Consider the following 20,374-nt stretch of genomic DNA (forward strand, 5'->3'; position numbering starts at 1 on the left):
TCTCTCTCCTGAAAGAGTTTCCAGATCTTTCACTTGATTTTTATTTTTTACAATACTAAGTTGCAAAGTAATATGATAATTTTACCAGGTTTAGCAAAAATCTGGGCATACCACCACTTACGTGGCTGCTCAAACTGAGGCCTGGATTGAAAAAAAATGAAATTGCACTTCTTGAAATTAACTATACTCCTAGATTTAATAAAAGAAGTTATGCTGCTGTTTATAAGTTACTCTGAAAATCAGCCTTGGATTTTCTCTTCAATTTCTCTTTGGTAGCATCATGAATTAAAATGTTTCAGACCACTAGTCCACTTTCAAAAGTTCAGCTTTCAGACAAATCACCTACAGCCCTTACTGCAAATACAATATTTCAGTATTCCTGACAGTTTCATCTATATCTGTGGATGAACAGACATCCTCTTTGGTTTTATTTTAACTGCCAGCAGTTGATCTTCAAATACTTTAATTTACTGAGTTACTTAGTTGCTAAATTTAGTGCATTAGTAAGTTATGGGGCTCCATAACAAAATTTTTACATATTTTTAAAACTCCTCATAATTTTAGAATATTTGTCTCATACTGTATAGAGAAAAAAAAAAGGTGGCTGCTGAAATCTGCTTTAAGAGTAAAACTGTGATAATCCTATAAACCATATTTAACACAAGTTTGCTATAGCTACTTGGGAACCTCTTTTCTCAAATACTTTGCTAGTAGGTGATCACAATATTGTAAGCACCACCCTTTAAATACCTTTTATTCTCATAAAATATCAGTAAAATAAGCAGGCTTGAATCACCTAAGTCAAGCTGTACTTTGATTCAGATTCCTATCTTCCTTGCTATACACATTACCTGCCTGGTTTTTGTTACTTAAAACTATCATTACATTTATGTGCGCAATATGTCTTTTTTTTAAAAAAAGGTTAATAATATCCTTTTATGTTCTATAGATGCATTCTAAAATAATATATAGCTTCATTTTCAAATGGGACTGAGTGATGAATGATAGAATGACTCTTCTGGCTACAAAACCAAAGCCATTTACTCATTTCCCCCGCCTAAGAAATAATTTTTCCTATTTTTGCCTTCCAAAACTATTTCAGCTTATGTTCCTAATGACAGAAGATTGTTTCTTACCAAGTGGCAAGGAATGCCAGGATGTTGCACATAACCAGTGTAGAAGGGGCTCTAACGAGAAGAGACACAGTGCATGAAAGGTAGTAAAGAAAGGAAAGAGGTTAATTTCTTCCATTGTCAATTGTATTAATCAGTTCATTTCTTCTTTTTGAAGAAGCTTTACAAGATTTATGCAATGAACACACACAAAGAGCAAGAAATGTTCTAAATGAAACTTGTTTGAAAACTGAATTTAGGCAAGAAAAGAGACTGAGAAACCACTCTGTACCAAACAGGCTTAAATTTGTGGTGCCTGAATGACTGAAATAGCTAAATCTCACCATGGTTTAGGGTGGACCAGCATCTGCATATTTACGTTTTTCTAAAATAAAAGGACTATTAAATAAAACCCCTCTCTGTGTCCTTCAGAGTCAATAGAATGTGAGTGGAACCAGCTGCCAGAATTATACAGACCATATTCAATAACAAACTTCCAGCTTGGAAACTATTTCAAGTGACATCACTCCATTTGCTACAGCTTTCCCCTGTGGTAACTCCGAGCTGGCATTCTACTGTAAATATTAACTACTAATTAGTAGTGATACTGCCTCCCAAGCAAACACACACAACTAATTAAGAAAATGAAATTACAGGTCTGTTTAGGGGAGCAGGGAAAAGAGGAGGAGCCCTCTGCATCACCTGCATAGCATTAGCCCCATCTGAGAAGAGTTCCTGTGCATCCCAAGCACTCTGCCTGAGGGCTCTGCACTCTGCATTCACATCCCTCACACCTGGCTGAGATTTTGCCTGGAGAGGGACTTCTCCATCAGGATGAATTTTGTCCTCATCACACACAGCACTGCCTGATTTGGAGTGCTTTAGCAAACACCATTTATTCTCACAGGCTGTAAAACCAGTATATCCGTAACTCTTAGGAGGCAAACAAGCCCAGGCACCACCCCGGCCAAAGGAAAACGCTGGAAATGCATAGAAGAGGGTGAGTGTCCTCTCCTCTGCTGCTGCCCAAGGAAATGCCACCATGGATGGACCTTCTGCTTCCACTTTCTCCACCACCTCCCTCATATCCCAGATTCTGCCATTCACCCCCCTGGCACAAATTCCAAGGTAATTAGCAACTCCCACCACACTAGAATCACTCAAATTAAATGGGTCTTATGAACATGTTCAAGAGCTTTTTAGAAAGATTCTTACTAGCTTAGAAACTGACTGATGGAAATTAGTGATGGGACCTTGTTTAAAGGCATCAGCCACTCCTTGACTAAGGATCTCCTTAAAAACACCAATAGGGGACATCACACAAATACCAGGTAGTACAGCCAAACCATGCTTTTGGTGTTCTTTTCACCTTTTGGGTTTCATATTATTTTATTAAGACCAAAATTGATACAAATTTTCACTATAGATTATTCCATGAATGACAGACCCAAAACCAGACGAAGAACACATCTTGCAGTGATCTGTTTGACACAAATATAAACTTTAGACCAAACTAGGCCACACACATCTCAGCAACACATAATGGTTATATAGCCATTATTACGCAAAAAAAAAAGTATTATCCCCATCAAACAGCAGTTTTAAACAAAGCCATGAAACAGATTTAATGGCAAATATGAAGCACTACATTTCTTTATATTATTCCCTTTTTCAATCCAAGATGCTTTAAAAGAATGATTCACACAAATCAATCCTTGCTTACATTCACAAACTGCTAATGCACCATAGAGAATTCTCAGCATACACAATCTCTTGTGCGCACAAACCTGAAATAAGTCTCAGATGGTAACACCTTAAGAGTCTTAAATATACTTAGCTATGCATTTAATTTAGGCATAGCAAGACATGGGGTGTCTTACATTACAGACAAATGCTAAATTAAATATGCATGTGTAGTTCTACCCTACCTAGCCAATTAATTCCTCACCTTCCATGCTAAGAGAAAAATCCCAAGTTTGCTCTGTGTTGGTTAGGGAAAGAAAGGATAGGAAAGCTCATGCTTGTCACCATTTATCCAGCAAATATGCTCAACTAACTGAGCCAACACCTAGCAGCCAATGGAATGCAACCTGCACCTCCATTAGCAAGTTAGAAAATAACTAGGAGACAATGTGGCAAGTATTGTTCCTGTAAAAATACATTACTATTACACATACTTCAAACTTAAGTCTGAGATATTCACAAGAATGATCAATAAGAATTCATTACATTGTTGGCTTGATCAGATACCAAAAATCTTCATCACTTGAAATAAGGACCTAACACCAATTTAATAAAATGTTTTCATACAGCATTAAAATTAAATCCTTAAGGTGAACCTTTCTGAAGAGAAAGATCCAACTGCCAAGCATTGTGTCCTATTTTCAGCATATGAAGTTAATAGGGAGCTTCAGCAACATCTACTTTTTCAGCTTAAACCCCTTAGTTGTCTACTTCTGAAATTACCTCTTCCCTGCTAAGCTACCTTGGTATTTTCAACAAAAAGAGGGGATAGAAGTAGTTCCCTCCTAGCACAGAGTTGGCTCACTACATCCTGGAACTCAGCACAGCACCATCCCCTAATCTACCAGGACTCTGCCAGAGGTGGAGGAAAGCTGCAGGTTCCAACACCACCTCCACAAGCTGGAAATGAGGTGAGGAGGCTGAGGAACAAGCCCATGCTCAGTCAGGCTTATGCAGATACACAGGCTCTTGTTAGGAATTCAAAGGGGATGCCCAGATGCAGTTAGTTTTCTCAATCTGTGATTGACAGATTGATCAAAGTATTTTTAGCTTAAGTGACAGCCATTATATAACTGTGATAAGCACTTCAACACCTACCAGACCTACCTAGGCGCTATCACTAAGACCTACTGAATTCTATGGCTGCATCAGTCATAGGATTCGGAAAAAGGAGACTGAACAGAGACCATTCAGGTTCTGAGGAACTTAAGAAAGGTCTCCATATGATCCAAAATAATTTGAAGTTTACACAAAAGCTTAATAATAAAAACTGTTACGAGAAACTTTCATATTGGTCCCTGGCACAGTGATAACTGCAGAACTGCAAGATGAAACTGGAGCTGATCCACTGTGCCTCTTGCAGCTCAAACCCACTTTCCGTAATCAAATCTAATTGTAACCTAATAGTACTTAAAACAATTTACTGCAAAGGAGACAACGTGGCCTGGACAGTAAGTGCCCAGCTTGTGGAGTAGGAGACACTGGAAGTCCTCCAGCTGAGGTGTCAGCAATGACCCAAATCATGCTGGAACAATTCACACTGCACTCCGGCTCTGCCATCCTGCACCCAGCAAGAACCACCAAGGAAATGGACTGCTCAGGGGGCCTCAGTCCTGTGGGTGACAGGAGGCATGAAAACACACAGGCACCATCCTGGAGATGGAAAACCCACTATAAAGCGTCAGTGCAACGTGAGGGAAGTGCTGAGAGAACAGAAGAATCAACCCACAACTGGACTCAAGGCCATCAACTTCCTGATGGAGGACATGCACTGACAGGATCATTCAAGAGAAGGAATAGCTCAGAAAACCAGTGAGGAAATGCTGAAAGATAAATTTAAAAACAAAAAGGGAGGAGGCAGCATGGCAAAACAAGTGGTCCTACAGCAGCTGGAAATGTGGTTCATTGAAACAAAGGGGAGACTGCCACAAGAGGGGCAGAATTTGGTGAAGAGGAGAAAAAAAAATTAAAAATCAACTGAAGTACTTTTCCACAGTTGTGCTACAACTTCTTAGACCTATCTATCAGAAGGACAAGAACTATTCACACATGAATTTTCTGAGAAAAGCTCAAAACTGTAGGATGAACTAGTGTCACATGATCCAGTAATCTAACTCCGGTTTCATGTTCTCACAAACTGCAAGATTCCCCTGTTTAAAAAAAAACAAAAGCATGTTAAAAAAAAATCATTGTTTTTTCAGGAGGAGTGGTAATTGAGCAGCAAGATGGAAGGACTGTCACTCAAGTTACAAGTTATGTCACTTATCCAGAGTGAATTATGTTAAAAACATGAGTAACATAACACACCATGCTGTTTCATTTCATATAGACTCTAACAACCTCTCCCTACATTTTCCTAACCATATATGCCTAAGGGCCAGCAGTTGCTGACTGATACTACTGACTAATACTAGTTGGATAGTATCAATTAAGAGTATTTTCTCCAGGGAAAAGGGACATTTGAAACGGGTGCTTTCAAAACAGTAAGATTTTTAACTTTCCATTACATATGCTTTCTTTCATTCCAGCATGATTAAAGTATTACCATGTACCAAAGTGATTCCAATGGAATGACAGGAATAAATACACTTTCATTTATCTGTGTCAGTTCAGAAAACATGGCAAGAAAATGTGTTTGATTCAAGGGAAAACTTTCAGAAAACCAGTAGGTTAAAGAATAGTCATAATGGTTGAAAACTACTCCATTCCACTGTTCCTGGGCATTTACTATTTGGACATGCAAATGAAAAGTATTTTCCAGAAGTTCCAGGGGCTCTTTGTGCTTTGTTTCCTCTTCAATATATCTGCTGAAAATATGACACAAAAATCCCTAAATCTTCTGAAAACTTGACCAAATTCCAGAAACGCCCCATAAAATCACCAGTTTCCCACAAAATTCAAGAAAAACACCACAAAATTCCCTAAATCTTTTCAAAATACCACAAAATTCTTGAAAATACTCACCAAATTCCAGAAATATCCCACAAAATGACCTAAATCATTCCAAAACTCTACCAAATTCCACAAAAATCCCACCAAATCTCCACAAATTCCCAAAAAATACATGGAAAATTTGTGATAATTCGTCAATTCTCTGCAGAATCCCACAAAATTCTTGAAAAGTCCCTCAAAGTTCCAAAAACATCCCACAATATCTACTCAATATCCAACAAAATTCCAGAGAAATCCCACAAAATTGACATTAATCCCACAAAAAATGACGTTAAAAATCTAACATCAATAAAGCTGTTCAGCTAAAGTGGAACAGGTAGAAATTTGAAAGGAAATCTATTTATCATGCACCAAATTCAATTTTCAGCACAGGATGTATTGACATACTAAAGATTAAGACTATCACCACATAATTAAATTTAAATCTATAAGAACCATTTCTCATCCATAGAAATCTGAAATTAACAACATGGCATAAACTTTATTTACCAAGACATGAACAGATACGGTTTCTCTATAGAGCCTATTTGAATTTTGTTTCACAAATATAAGCATATTTTCATTTCTCAGCTTGTCAGGAACAACCCAAATTTAGAAGTCAATTTACATTCCACATAATAACTTAATTTTATGAATAAATTAAAAGCTACAAAACTATTCAGAAAAGTCTACTGTGAACATTTGCTTTACCATTAGCAATGAGTGTTTCTCCAGTGGGAGCAAACAGCAGTGAATACTCACCCCCAACAACAATAACATGGGAACTGAAGCAACCACATTAGCAAAACTAGTGGTAAAAGACTACTTTGAAAGAACTGCAACACCACCACAAATCTCAGAAATAGAACACAACCACTTATCTCATCATGACCAAACCTGGTATTCACAGGTGCTGAATTACAAGCAGCAGAAGATCCACTGCCACTGTACACACAAAGATGAACCACTTGACCACATAATGATGAAATGCATGCCAAGAGCTCAGGCCCCCTGATATTGTCTCCACTGAAATCAGTGATGTTATTTCAGGAGAGACAGTCTTTACTTATAAGCTGATCTTTGCTGATCAGCTCCACCAGATTCATGGACAGCTCTTCTTCCAGACCACTACTGATCTTGCAGCAGGGAACAGCTCATCACACCTAAGACCATCTGATCTCTCAGCATCTGTCCCCACACAACTTAAAATTTCTGCCCCTTGAAATTTCTCATCCAAAGACACACTGCTGACCAGATTTTCAGCAGTGTGCCACAACGGAAGAGTCCCCTCTGGAGACTGCCACTAATGCTGCTGAGTCAAACCTTGGAGTTACAACAGAGCAAATGTCCCTGGCAGAGATTGCAAAGTATGTTCCCAGTGCAGTAAGCCCAGGGTGTTGGCTCAAGAAAAGTGGATTGAGCTAAACTGCCTATTAGTCCAAAAAATAATGCTGGCTGCCCTAAGCAGCCTGACCCCAAACACCAATTTTTCACCTGCTGCATAAGCACCTGGCTCTTCCATGCATAAGGCATTCATTCTTGATAGAAAACAATGGAATACAATGCTGAAGTCATGCTACAGTGATCAACTAAGCAAGGCAGACAGGTGAATTAATAAACAGATTAGAATTACTTTAAGGGGTCAGCATGAGCTCTCTCCTGTGTAATTTTAAGAAGAAACTCTATTTACACATTTCTCTTGGAAGTTTCCATCACTGATTTACACAATACACAATACATGATTTACACTGAGAAACATCAGCAACAGTAACTGTGCAGATTTTCTAAAGATCTTGGAGGAAGAAAGGGAACAAAAGATTCCTAAAAACAAAAAATAGGCATTTTCAGCAAAGCTTCTGGTACAAGAGTTTAATGTGAAATTTCCCACTACTCAGAAGTGATGGATGACCACAAATAACCATGAAATTAAGTGGGAGAAAAAATTATTACAAAAGTTTTGAGCTGGTCTAATTTATTTTTAATTCCTGCACTTCTGATTATCTTTTAAAGCTTCAGAAGATCAAGGAATTTTCATGGCTAATTTCATTCTTGCAGTTTGAAGGGTAAGAGGAAAGAATACTCTTTTGTTAAAAAGCAAAGCACGTCTTACATCTCTAATGACAGCTGAGTTCAGTGTTCTCCTATAACTGAGACTCCAAAATTTGCTGTAAAGTGATGACACAAACATACAAGACAAAGCCCCTCCATAACACCTTGGGATTCAACTTGGCAGTTTTAGAACACTGACACTGTAAAAGTGTGGCTGGAAATTGCAGGACAACTGAAGCTCAGGCGCAAGAGGCACAGGCTGCTGGTAGGGAGGAACCCTGAAGGATGAAGCAGAGAAACTAATTAGGCTTCCTATTCCATCAGAGCTAATCCTGTCCAGTGTAGCCTCAGCAATAAATATTGATGTGATACCTTCATTATCCTTTGAAAGCTGTATCCCCACTGAATACCACTAAAACAAAGTATTGTTCTGCTTTTATCTAAATTGTCCATCCTTCATAACAAATCTCAGTGACACCTTCTGGGTGGTTTCTTATCTTTCTCCTCCTCACCAAGACTGGTATTTTTAGTATACATGCTGAAAATCTATTCCTTTGGCATATCTGTTCTAAATGCAGAGCTACTGCACATATTTATGCTCAGAAGTGAGACCCTGTTTGCCAGGTGAAGGCTTATTTCTGAGATACAACCTAATCATAAAGCTCTAGAAAATCTGAACACACACTGCTGATTGTGACTTGCCTATAGCAAATGTTGTAGCCTTTTCCTTTTCCTTGCTGCCCCTCCTGCATATTTATTTTAGAAATTGTATTAAGAACAGGAAAACTGAAGAGTGGATGAAGAGGGAATGAGATATGAATGGCAGTCAAAGAGCACAAGGAAGATTTGCTACCACTCAACTCTAGAGATAAACGAGACAGAAGGCGAGGGAAAAGCTAAAAATGGAGAAACCACAGCTGCCAAGAAAGGAAGTATCTAAAGAGAACAGGAAGGCAGGAAATACCCATTTCAGGATACCTTCTTTAGGATGGACAGGTGGCATAACTCACTGGAATCACAGATCCAGTTAAGTTTTCACCTGGCTCAGGAGTTTACTGCCAAATAGATTTGTTTATCTATAAACTCCCCTTGGTTAGTTCAGTAATGCTCTTCAAGTACACCTTCACTGGCCATTCAGGGATTCATCTTTTGAATCAAAATAAATTTAAAACCTTCCCCCAAAGACACTGTGAAAAGAAAGGCAAATTTCTGCCACAACCAGAAAAATGATTGCTGCCTGTTTAAAATAGAGTGGTTCCCTTCCCATCAGGCTATTCCGGGTCAAGTCCGTGTCTAACACTGACAAGGAAGCAGCCTTAATGTGCAACTAGTTATGAGGGACGTGCTCCAGCCCAACACAGCACATCCCAGCTGCCTCCATGATTCCAACAGCACAAAGGCAAAAATCAAACTGAGGAGGGAAACACTGCTTCCTGCAGGTTTAAGAAGCACAGCTACTCCATGTTGAAATGCAAAGGTCTGCAGTCACACCCTGGTATTGGCTGCAGCTCGTGCGGCAAAGACTCGAGGCATGATGGGGAGCCTGTGCCATTACCTCACAAAACATCAAGTGCTGGGGCTGTCCTTGGTCTCCCGTGCTCACAGCAGAAGCTCTCAAATGTAAATGTGTCCCATTGTTTCTCCCATCCACCCCTACCCCCGCCAGACACCAATGACACTGTTCCAGCCACCAGAGGAGGGAGGGCAGGGCAGTTGTGCCCACGGAAGAATCATCTTTTCTAGGTGACAGACTCTGACCAACCTTTGCTGGAATAGCAGGTCAGACTCCAGAGTTTGCTTAATCCTAAACCCCCTGGGCTGCTCTGTCTCATTGGCAGTTGGGTTGGTCCTCCAGAATACATGGATCATCTGTATGAGCTTCAGCTATAGAAGGTGGTGTGTGTGCTATAAAACTATAACTACGTTGTTGGACACCATAAAAATCATTTCTATAACATGGTAAAATATTAACAGTCAAAATTCAAAACCCACCCCATAATTAAGGTGTAAATGTATCTCCTAGTCTTGAGGCAACCTATCACCCCTGACAGAAACATGTCAGGAAGGTATCCTAATTTACCATTAAAAGTGATTTCAATTATATTTTTCTATGCCTCCTTTCAAAGCTGCTCTTTGCAATTCTGGGAGAATAGAAGGGCCAGTACAGTTTAATTTGCTTTTTCAACAATCTGTACTGAATCCTTCACCAAGGAAATGGATTAACTATGAGGCCATCATACACTTTAATATGGTAGGAAGGCAAACACATGTTCAGAAAATAAAGGGTGGGAGTCTGAATATATTCTCTGCAACAATGATAAGCCTTTCAGATGTCTTTTTCTACAGCAATCAAGGGAATTCGCATTATAAATTAAGATACAAAGTTAAATATTTAAAACAAGTTAGAAAAGCTGAAGAAGTGTACTTCCTAGATTTAGCAATCTGTTTAAGTATAAACACATTAAAATCATCAATTTCCAAGTGGGAGGTAGAAATTACATGGCTGTCAGGAAAGCAAAAAACTGTAACATAGAAGGTAATAATCAAATTTGTCTTTTAAGTACAGTTTCAAGCAAAAGGCTTATGCCGTAAGAGAAATTAGTCTCGCTGAAACTGGAGTTTTATTCCAGAATTTAATTGAACACAATATTTTCAAGCCCAAAAATATATAAAACTGATCAAAGTGACACACAGCAAAAACCATAGCCTTCATAACATTAATGCTTATTGTAAACTTGTTTTTCTTAGCCAAGTCCATTATATTCATTTACATGGGCACATGTTGATTATCAGTCTCTCCTTTAAAAAAGGCTTCATTCAGACACCTGTTTATTTGTAATCCTGTGTTTGGAATACACTGTGAAAACTATAATCACATTGAAATTCTGAAACTAGCATATATTTGAAGCCAAGAATACTAAAATAATGCAAAACAACTGAGTTGCAATGCTAATACTGATTCCAGCAAAGAACACACCCATCAGCATCTAGCATAAACAGAACCATTCTGATTCTACCATCATCCTTATTCAAAATAAATTATCAAACCAAAGCCACTCACTCCACACCCAGAAGCAAATAGGTAGAACAAAAAACGAGACAAAAACAGAATTACAGCAGACTATCTGTACAGGTAGTTACCTTTTTTCCTTTCTTTTTCCTGTGAGCTGGTTTAGCATTTTTCTCTTTTGCTTCCTCACTCATTTTTCAGCAGGTAAATGTACAGGGGAAGGGGAATAAAAGAGATCACTGTTTGTATTCCAACATGCAAAGCCGCTCAAGTATTCACAGTACTGAAACCAAAGTCCATCTGCTGACGCCTCTCAGACAAGTAACAGAATAACTGCTTTTAGAGGCAGTCTCTGCTCCTGCTCAGCCTGGAATCGCTCATAAACCTTGCTCTGCTTTCCCCTGTGAGAAACGGGCTGTTCTGACATCAATCCAATCCCTCTAAAGGAAAGCAAAGGCGTTTTCCTCTCTCTTTCTTAACCAGTCTTTACTCCCGAGATCAGATCTCGTCCACGTTCCTCGCTTGGTCATCCAGAGCGCTGCCAGTCTCTCAAATGGAGTTGATGAGACACGCAGCAATTAGCTGCAGACGCTGGCAGGTCTCAGAAGGGTTCACCAGCAGATGATTTGCCGTTTCTCGCTGACAGAGAAAGTAAGCCCAAATCATTCGGACTGCCAGTCGCATACAATACCGACATGTGTTGAATGCATCAGGGCATACCAGAAAAGGAAGCCTCCAAGAGTGATAAAAGATCAGGTTACTGGATCTTAAAGCCACTCCCAGGCAGATCCAAACAATAAAAGGCACAACACGCTGCTAAAGAAATTGCTAGATGAGAGGTTTACGTCTCCAACAGCTCTATATCCCCGTTCAAAGGACCTGAAAATTGCTACTCCGAACAATAAGCTTTGCAATATTAATTATTCATCTCATAAAAGCAGCAACAGCATTTCAGCAAAACACACATTTACAACTAATCCTGCCTGTGCGAGCTTGCTCCTCCCTTGTTCGCCTGTTCCTATGACAGGATTTGCAGGCTCCCTGCAAAGGCAGCTCTCACACAAGTGTTACGTGCCTCATGTATGTGCACGACTGGCAAGTCACAGATCATGTTTCCACATGCTGCCACCTACTCCGCTGAATGTTTTGGCTACTTCCCTACAAGTCTCATGGAGAAAAAAAAAAAAAAAAAAAAAAAAGAATCAGGAGAGGCCAGAGAACTCGGAGCAATAATTCTCTCCCCTCTGTGCCCCTAAAGAACATATTACATACAACCCGCACGATACCAACAGCCATTCAACACATCTGAATTACGTCATTACCACATTGCAGGCTGTGCACCTCCCTAGGCACATCCAGATTGCTACACTGACACTGCCCTCCCTTAGGATCCCCATCAGGGAAGGTGAAAGGGTGGAACAGGTATCAGACATCCTGCAACAGCCACATCCTGTATACACATACTGCAGGCTTGAGGTAGCAAAACGCTAATCCGACCATTTCTGAGGTGAAATCAGTCACATCAGAGGTAGAAAGAAGTGACAATGAGAGGGTCTGCTGTGTTATTTTGCTGGGGGGGTTAGGTGATGGGGGTGATATTTGGCTTTCTGATTGTTTGCATGTTGAGGTTTTCCTTAAACAGGCAATGACCAGTTAATACATGCATTTTGGGGGTGGTTGAGGTTCATATCAGGATCCTTCTGCCTTGCCTCTTTCAGATCTTCTCACCCTTCACCCTCCTTTCAGCAGCATTTCACTCACGACAAACAGCATGTGTACCACAGACTAAGAAAAGAAGAAGATGTAATGCACTGATTCATAATGCTATTTGCCTGAAAGCTTTCTCCTTGGATCATTCCCTACAAATGAATTTCAGTGAGCAACCACAACAGCACCATCAGATGGAAGCTGTTTTCTCTGTGCTGGCAACAAGTCCTTGCGAGCACCGTCTCCATGGGCTGGAAACAAACTGGCATCACCTGACCCTGGGGCTCCAAACCGGGGAGTTAATTCCCCACATCAGCCTGGCAAGGTTGGTATTCCAAGGAACTGCATCTCATACAGTGCAGAGTTTAAATAAACACTATGAAAACACTACCCAAAATTAACCTTGAATCTTCATTTAAGTCACTGACATACGATGAAATTCATACTTACAGACAATATTTTGGTACAAAACACAAACACTGTCGATAATGCAGAAGCACAGGAATTTAATTTTCACAGGCAGTTTGTTTTTAATGGCTGTCTCAGAGAACGAAAAAGCACCCCCGCCTTTGACAATTTCACTTTTTCTATATGTTATGTTACAAACTAAACTGCTCTCTGCTGGTTAACAGTGGGTAAAACAATGCTTAAACAATCAAAATAACATCCTATCTCTAATGCACATACAAAGCAAACCTCCTCTCTTCAAGACCATTTTCTACTATGTACATCTGCCTGGACAACACATTGTTTTCTGAATTAAGTCCAAAGAGGTAGTGTTCAAGTACAATTAACTGTGTTAATTCTTAAGAATAAGTTCAGGCTTGGATCCCTTACATTAGCTAGCTAAAAAAAAGCCTGTAATTTGTGGCATGCTTAGGTAATTGTATGCATAGAAAGCAATTTTGTATTACTTTTTAAATTGTTATAAACAGTCATGCTTCTTTGGGAATAAAAAAAAGAAAAAAAAAGAACAGCCTCTTCCCAGAGCAACTTGTTGGCTGTTAAATGCTGACACATTCAAAACATCCCCTGATCTCAGGCAGCTAATACAGAAATATCACAGGCTCCCACTGAACTTTGGTTATTCCAATGGGTACATCCAAGTCGAGCCCATGAGATGGAAACTGTTTTTCAGGTTTTAGAACACATCACATCCTCTCCATAACTCAGGTAGCACTGAAGATATTGAATTATCAGTGCCCTACTTCAGAATGCTTTTAATTTTTCATGTTTTCTCTCTCATTTTAACAAAAATGAGTAATCTCCCAAGGACTGGTATATTTAGAATATGAAGGAAAAATCTCGATAAGCAATAGAAGAATTTTACAGTCACAAGATGCTCAGAGAGGTAGGGAAAGCTCTCACACTCCTCCCATATTGCTCAGCTAACCATAGCAACCCTGCTGAAGAAATGTAATGAATCTCTCTTCTACCACTTGAAATAATCATTCATCTGTCAACATTTAGACACTTTTATGAGGTCTTGTTTTTCATTTACTCCTTACCTCAAAAAACTTGTCAAGCGCTTATACTCCAGATAAGGAGGCAGAAGAGTGAGCTAAGTACTAGATATAAGAGTACTTAATAGAAATACACAATAGATTTCTTAGGAAAGGTTTTTAGGAAGGAAAATAAAAAAAATAAAATACATTTCCGTCTTCAAACAATGCCTTCAACTTAATTCCTCTGCAGACCTACAAATTATCTTTGATAGCGAAGCTACTATCAAGCAACTGCTGACATCAGTCTGTCTCTAAATTACACTATGGAAATCAGTCAGATTATCTTCCTTCCATCCCTAGGCTTTTAGCATGCTCAGTGTAACTCTGTGCATTTAAATGCCTAAGGGAATTGAAATGGAAGGAGAAATGCCAAACAAGACCGCCAGGAAAAATTAAAATTTTCAAAAACCCAAGAAAAGTCTCTTAAAGTGTGTCACAAGCAAAAAATTCAAATTTAAAAAACCTCTGTATTTTAAAGAAACAACAGAAAACAAGGAAAATTTAAAATTTTAGAAATTAGCTTAAAGAAAAAAAAAAGCAAACAAAACTAAGAGCAAATACCATAGCAGAATTACCTTAAAATATGCTAAGGAAGCACTGGCATTCAGAAAGAACATATGCTTAAAGACACTGCAGTAATGCTGTGGTCAAATCAGCAGTTCAATAAATTACAACCTACAGCTACTATCGACTGTCTAGGTAGCCCTTTCTCACAGAAGCACTTTCATCTTTCCAACACTCACAACAGTTACTTCTTTGTGGAGACGCATATATTTTGATGTATTTTGTGTATGATTTGGTAAGCTACAGCAAAAGACAACATGCAGAAATTCAACCCTAAGAAAATGCACAGCTCCTTGAAAAAGTTAATGTTACTGTGCTTTTAAATATTTTGATTATGATGAGAACACGCACATTGCTCCCTGTAATTTGCTCCTTAATCACAGCAGTGTCCAGAAGTGAGCTTTCCCAACCTCCTCGATACGTATCAGTTCTAGGACAGTTCTATTTTTAAATCAAAATAACTCGCATAAGAGGACAAGAGGATGGGCCAAGTTCTGTCTATCAGGGCATTCTATTTATAAGTTAGTGTGACTTGCATGCAAGAAGCGAGGGGGACACAACTTGTTATTGGGAACCTGTTTTGTAACTGCATGCAGTGGGATTTAAAAAGAATGGCTATAGTAGTTCCTCGCTTTACCAAAATACCATCCAAATCCAAACAGCCAGGCAATTCCAAAGCCTAACTACAGGACTAAGAGCATGAAGAAAGCAGGCCAGCACAAAAGCCAGGTTGCCCCTAATACATGTAGAAACCCACAAGCTTAATTTAACAAAAAACTTATGGCATTCAGCGTTAACTGTAGGATCACTTTGCAGATGGACCGCTTAGTACTTCCTTGAGCAATATCTTACACTATAAGCAGCCAAAACTCAAGGTTAAACCAAGCATTACCTAGACAGGAATAGAATTTACTTTAATTAACTTTAATTAACTTTATTCCTCTTTCTCTTACAAAATTAAAACCAGAAGTCAATGTACAATGACTATTTTCCTTTTAAAAATGAAAAGAAGTACTTCGTGAAAGCATTTAAAGCTAAGAAAAACATTTTCAGCTCAGTCTTGATCGCTTTTCCAAATCCATAATTTGAGCAAAATGACAGTTTAAGAAAATTTCAACTTAAATATTGGCATTACTTACTTCATTAACTTACACTAGACATCTAACCCAGCCTATTTACCAATCTGCTCATTTGCAATCTGCATGTGTGAAAGAGTCCATTATCCCATGCCAACATAAAAACAACCCAAAACTCGCTTATCTTCAGGCTATGATTATGAGAATAGAGCAGTGGTTACCACTTAGCAACCATACCCAGTTCCTGGCACAGTCCTCTACAGACTCAACTACCAGCCTGAAGATTTTCTTGGCCTAAAATTCCATAGTGTAGGTTAGATCTGCCCCACTATCTTCTCTCTCCCTCCCTCTAAATGAAAGTCCTGGAACAATATTCCAGAGTAGAAGTAGAAATAAACTAAAGAAATAAGAGCCCTCTGACCAAACTCTAGATGAAGAGAGCTGGACTGTCCTGTGCTAGCAGGAATGAAGTTACTACAACTCCTTCAGGAGGACAGATACCTATATTAGATACAAGATTTATTCTCACCTTTAAAAAGCTAACAGAATTAAACACAAACAATGGCAAAACAACTCAAGTTACCAAGTTAAGATTAACTTTTGTATTAAGTCTACAGATGATTATGAGATGCTAACATGAATCAAAACCAAGCTGTCTTGCCTTCACAATTACTTTAACATATGTTAGCTAAGTGAATTTAGGAGCCTCAAGGACAAACATATCCCTTGAGTACAGAACTGAAGGGAGTCTGGGAGTAAAGCCCAGACTGGCTGGGAAGTTACTCTCAGGGAAAAATCAAGCTAAGAGATTACATTCCTTGCCTCACTCCTGAAGGGAGCGAGGCAAGGAATTTAAGGAAATTAGCTTGCCTTAAAACATCCTTCAATAGTTGAAATTTGCAAGAGCTCCAATCCATTACAAGGGAACACCAAACCAAAAATTAGGTAAAGAAGAAAGAATCATATTACAGAAGTCCTGCAAAATTTGCTAGCAATGTCCCTTTCCCTCAGTACCTTGGCAGGACTTGGAAATTGGCCTGCCAGCACGGGGTGCTTCCCAGCATGCAGTGTCTCCCCGTCTTTACATTTAGGATGCAAGAGGACACCAGCCAGGGCTGGTTTTCATAGGCTGTGTGGCAGCTCCATGGCCAGGGGCAGGGGTGTGTCACCTTGCTACAGTGCTGCCAGGCCAGCTGGCCAGGGCTCCTGTCATCACAAGGCTTCACCAGGGTGTTTATCAGAAAACAGTGCCTCACAACAGTTCATCTGTGGTTAGAATCTCTCAAATCTAACTCCAGCTCCATTAAGACAAGTATGTGGGGCAATGGAAGGTGCAATCAAGATCCACACACAGGTGTAGTGTAGCCTCTGCTCCCCAGGACAGTGCTCATTGTGACAAGCACTGTGAATAGGACAGCAGCTTCACAAGCCAGGGAAATGGTATAAGACTTCATGACAGATTATTCACAAATTCACTGAACTAGTAAGTGCTGAACAACCCAAATTTAGCTTTGATTCTAAGGCCCCAGTCTGCAAGATTTTTTTAAGCCAGACGCTCCTCCAAGTTTCACTGACGAAATCACAGCAGAAATCACAGCAAGAAAAGCTGTTCTTTTAAATATGAGGGGAAAAAAGTAATGCTGGAGAAACTCCACTTTGGGAGCACATTTGGAGCATAACAACACACTAAGCTATCTAGCAGCTTTTTGCCTAATTAGAGAGAAAAAAATGGGCCTCATGACATTTTGGTTAGGTGACAAAGTCTTCATTTCTTACCTTTTAATTTAGATTGTAATATCACAAGTATCTGCTGTAAACATCAATTTAAAACTGCAAGAGAAGCACTAAGTCACAGCACTAACTGAAAAATGCTTAACATTAAATCCTGAAGCTTCTACTGAGGGATAAAACAAAACTTATTTCTAGTTTCATGACTATTACAGCCCAACAGTTTCTTAAGTCTGCATAGGAGCTGTTTAACACTATCTGCTCAAGTGCCTTTTAAAGACAAAACAAAACCCCCAAATTTGATGCTCCAATCTACACTGTTAATTATTGCAATATTATCTATAAAAATCTGTTTATATTTCTACATAGACAGCTATACTACAATATAGTCCTGAGGTAAATAAGCTTATATAAGCTATCAGATTAGAATTTTTGCCCTCCAGAGATTACATTTTCCTTACATGTTTTGGTTATTTTGCATTCTGACAAAAACAGGACCAAGAAAAAAAAAATATTTGGGGACAGGGAAATAAAAAAATAGGGCTTGTTTGCATTCCGGCCTCTCAACAATATCTTTCTCCTGCTCCATGTTTTAGGAAGGAAAGGGTGTTAAAAATTTAGGCTGTTTTCATGAAAATCAAATTATTGATTTGGGGGTTTTGTTTGTTGTTGGGTTTTTTTAGCAACTCCAACAATGACCAGTTTTTTGGTCCAGCTACAGCACATAAAAAAAATAGGTGAAATGGTGGCCATAATTATTTCACAGAGCACCAGACAATGGGTCATATCCTATTTACATTCCAGGCTGTATGCTGGCCATGATTAGATTTCTCTCATTAGAAGGTACATGGATGGGAATAAATTCACAGATAATTAAGAGACAAGAGAGACTAAACTGGAGGGAGTGTGTAAGAGGTCAAACAGCAAAGTGTATTAAATCTCATCACTCAGTAATATAAAGAGATTATAAATATAAAGAGAATTTACTTTCTCCCTCATCCTGTGCCCATAATTTGTAGTGTCCCAGAGAATCTCAATATGCCATAGCAACAAATGTTTTTAGCTTTGGTATGGTTTTTTTTTTCTTAAATCTCATGTAAAGAGTAAAAGTAGCTTGAAGTTTCATCTCTTCCCAGCATTAAAATAAGTAAGATTTTGCTTTTCAAAAAACAATCAATCATATGAGTCTGCCCTGGATCTGTGCCTTCAATTACAAATATACACTTTTAATTGAAATTATGAAATTTCAACTTCAATTTTCACAGCTCAAAAGGAAAAACTTCCATCTATCAAGATCTGTCAAATATTTGCTTCAACGGGCCTGAATCATAATTAAGAGTTTCTTCCTAGATTCTGTTGCTTTTTAACACTATAATAATGTACAGTTTTATACCTAACACACATTACAAAGATTTAAAACAAATACCAGTAAATTCAGTTTTTCTATGTCTAGAGAACTTTGAAGAAACTTTTCAAACCCAGAACTACACAAAAAGATCCTCTATAAAATGTACAAATTAAAAAAAAAAGCCAAAGCATGGACAAGCACCACTTAAAACTGCCTTTCCTTTAAGCTCAGACTAAGGAATAAAGTACACCAAAAAAATCAGTGAAGCACTTGGTGGGGGGCAGGTGTACGTGACACTATTTTTGTCTGGTTTCTGCAATAAAAAAATCAATTTGGTCATAAAGAATACAGATTTTCCATCTTAGCAAGAAAATAATCTTCCCTAACTTGTGTTTTTGCCCACGATGGTAATTGGCAAGTGATCTCCCGTTACCTCCATCCACAAACCTTTCCCTCTTAGTTCCTTCCCCCTCTGGTATTGAGGGGGAACAGTGAGAGAGGGGCTGGGTGGGCATCTGGAGAACACCAAGCAAGGACAATCACTGCTGTCTGGAACCCCTTCATAGGCCTCATGGTCAAAGCCAGACACCTATGCTGCAATATCAAGTTCTGTAGAACTGAGCAAGAGGGAGGACTGACATTCTGAAATCTTCACCATGAGGATTAAATGGTTTTAATTAATGGCCATTTAATTAATGGCCAATCAGGAAATCCTAAGGAAACAGGAAAAAAAAAATTAAAAGAAAAAATACTATTTGAAGGGATCCAAAAAATTTAAAGGAAAAATGTCAGTGAAAAATGGCTATAACCAACATGTTATCTTTAACCCAAATATATTTTTCTATTACTCTTATCAGCTGGAAGGTGAGTGGGAGAAAGAAGCCTCTGCTTGAGCAGCTAAAATGTTAAGGTGCACTTTATCATTATGGCATATACATCTTACACATGCAAGAGCAACATGCAGTGTGCACTTAAAGGCCTAGAGCTTCACATCTGCAACTTTTACAGTGGCGCTGCAGAACTGCTTAAGTGAACAAATGGAAAGGAAATGAGCTTTTTCTGTCTGAGACCAGGGTTGATGCTGTACAGAACATAAGAGGACTGAAATGATTCACATTGCGCTCATGATGCAGCTGTGACAGCAGCCACACAACCTGAAAGGGATGCTGAGCGTGGTATTGTTGCCAGGCTGATGGAAAAAAGTTTGCATGCTGCACTTTTAATATACAGCCTCACCCTCTCCCAGAACTGCTCGTTTTCAAGTACTCCAATAATCAGCTGAATACAGAGTTTAAGAGCCGTGCAAGAACAGAAACTGTGCAGCATAACATTGCAGAAGGTGGTCCCTGGGGGAAAAGGGCTCTCCTCTCATTATCCACAAAAAATAAATAATCCTTATTTCTGCTGAACATCTCTTTGTAATAATTCAGGCTCGTTTTCACTTCAGATTAACCTTTACTGTTACAAATATGAAAAATATAGTACCTCTAATGTAGAGGAAGAATTAAAAATCTATAAATGAGCCCCACTGGATTCAAAGAAGCTTGTAAATGATGGCCAGGACTTAAAATACAAATGAAAGCATGTTCCCTGAATCCAAA

At 38.9% G+C, this 20,374-nt stretch overlaps 1 protein-coding gene across 12 annotated transcripts in view; it reads right to left on the minus strand.

Annotated features, from left to right (window-relative positions):
* The window catches only part of ANK3 (ankyrin 3), a 350,276-nt gene that overhangs the window by 278,510 nt on the left and 51,392 nt on the right, over window positions 1–20,374 (minus strand). For 5 of the 12 annotated variants that reach the window (XM_086899779.1, XM_086899762.1, XM_086899747.1 and 2 more), the window contains exon 1: window positions 10,977–11,929. The exons of 3 other annotated variants lie outside the window; for them this stretch is intronic. In XM_086899779.1, coding sequence (XP_086755905.1) covers window positions 10,977–11,039 — 63 coding nt within the window. In that variant the 5' untranslated portion in view covers window positions 11,040–11,929. Of the gene's footprint in view, window positions 1–10,976; window positions 11,940–20,374 lie in introns of those variants that run through there. 4 more of the 12 variants (XM_086899776.1, XM_086899767.1, XM_086899760.1 and 1 more) reach the window with 2 other exon arrangements.

This window comes from Cyanistes caeruleus, chromosome 8 (assembly GCF_971803275.1).
Source record: "Cyanistes caeruleus chromosome 8, bCyaCae1.hap1.1, whole genome shotgun sequence".
NCBI classification, from domain to species: Eukaryota; Metazoa; Chordata; class Aves; order Passeriformes; family Paridae; genus Cyanistes; species Cyanistes caeruleus.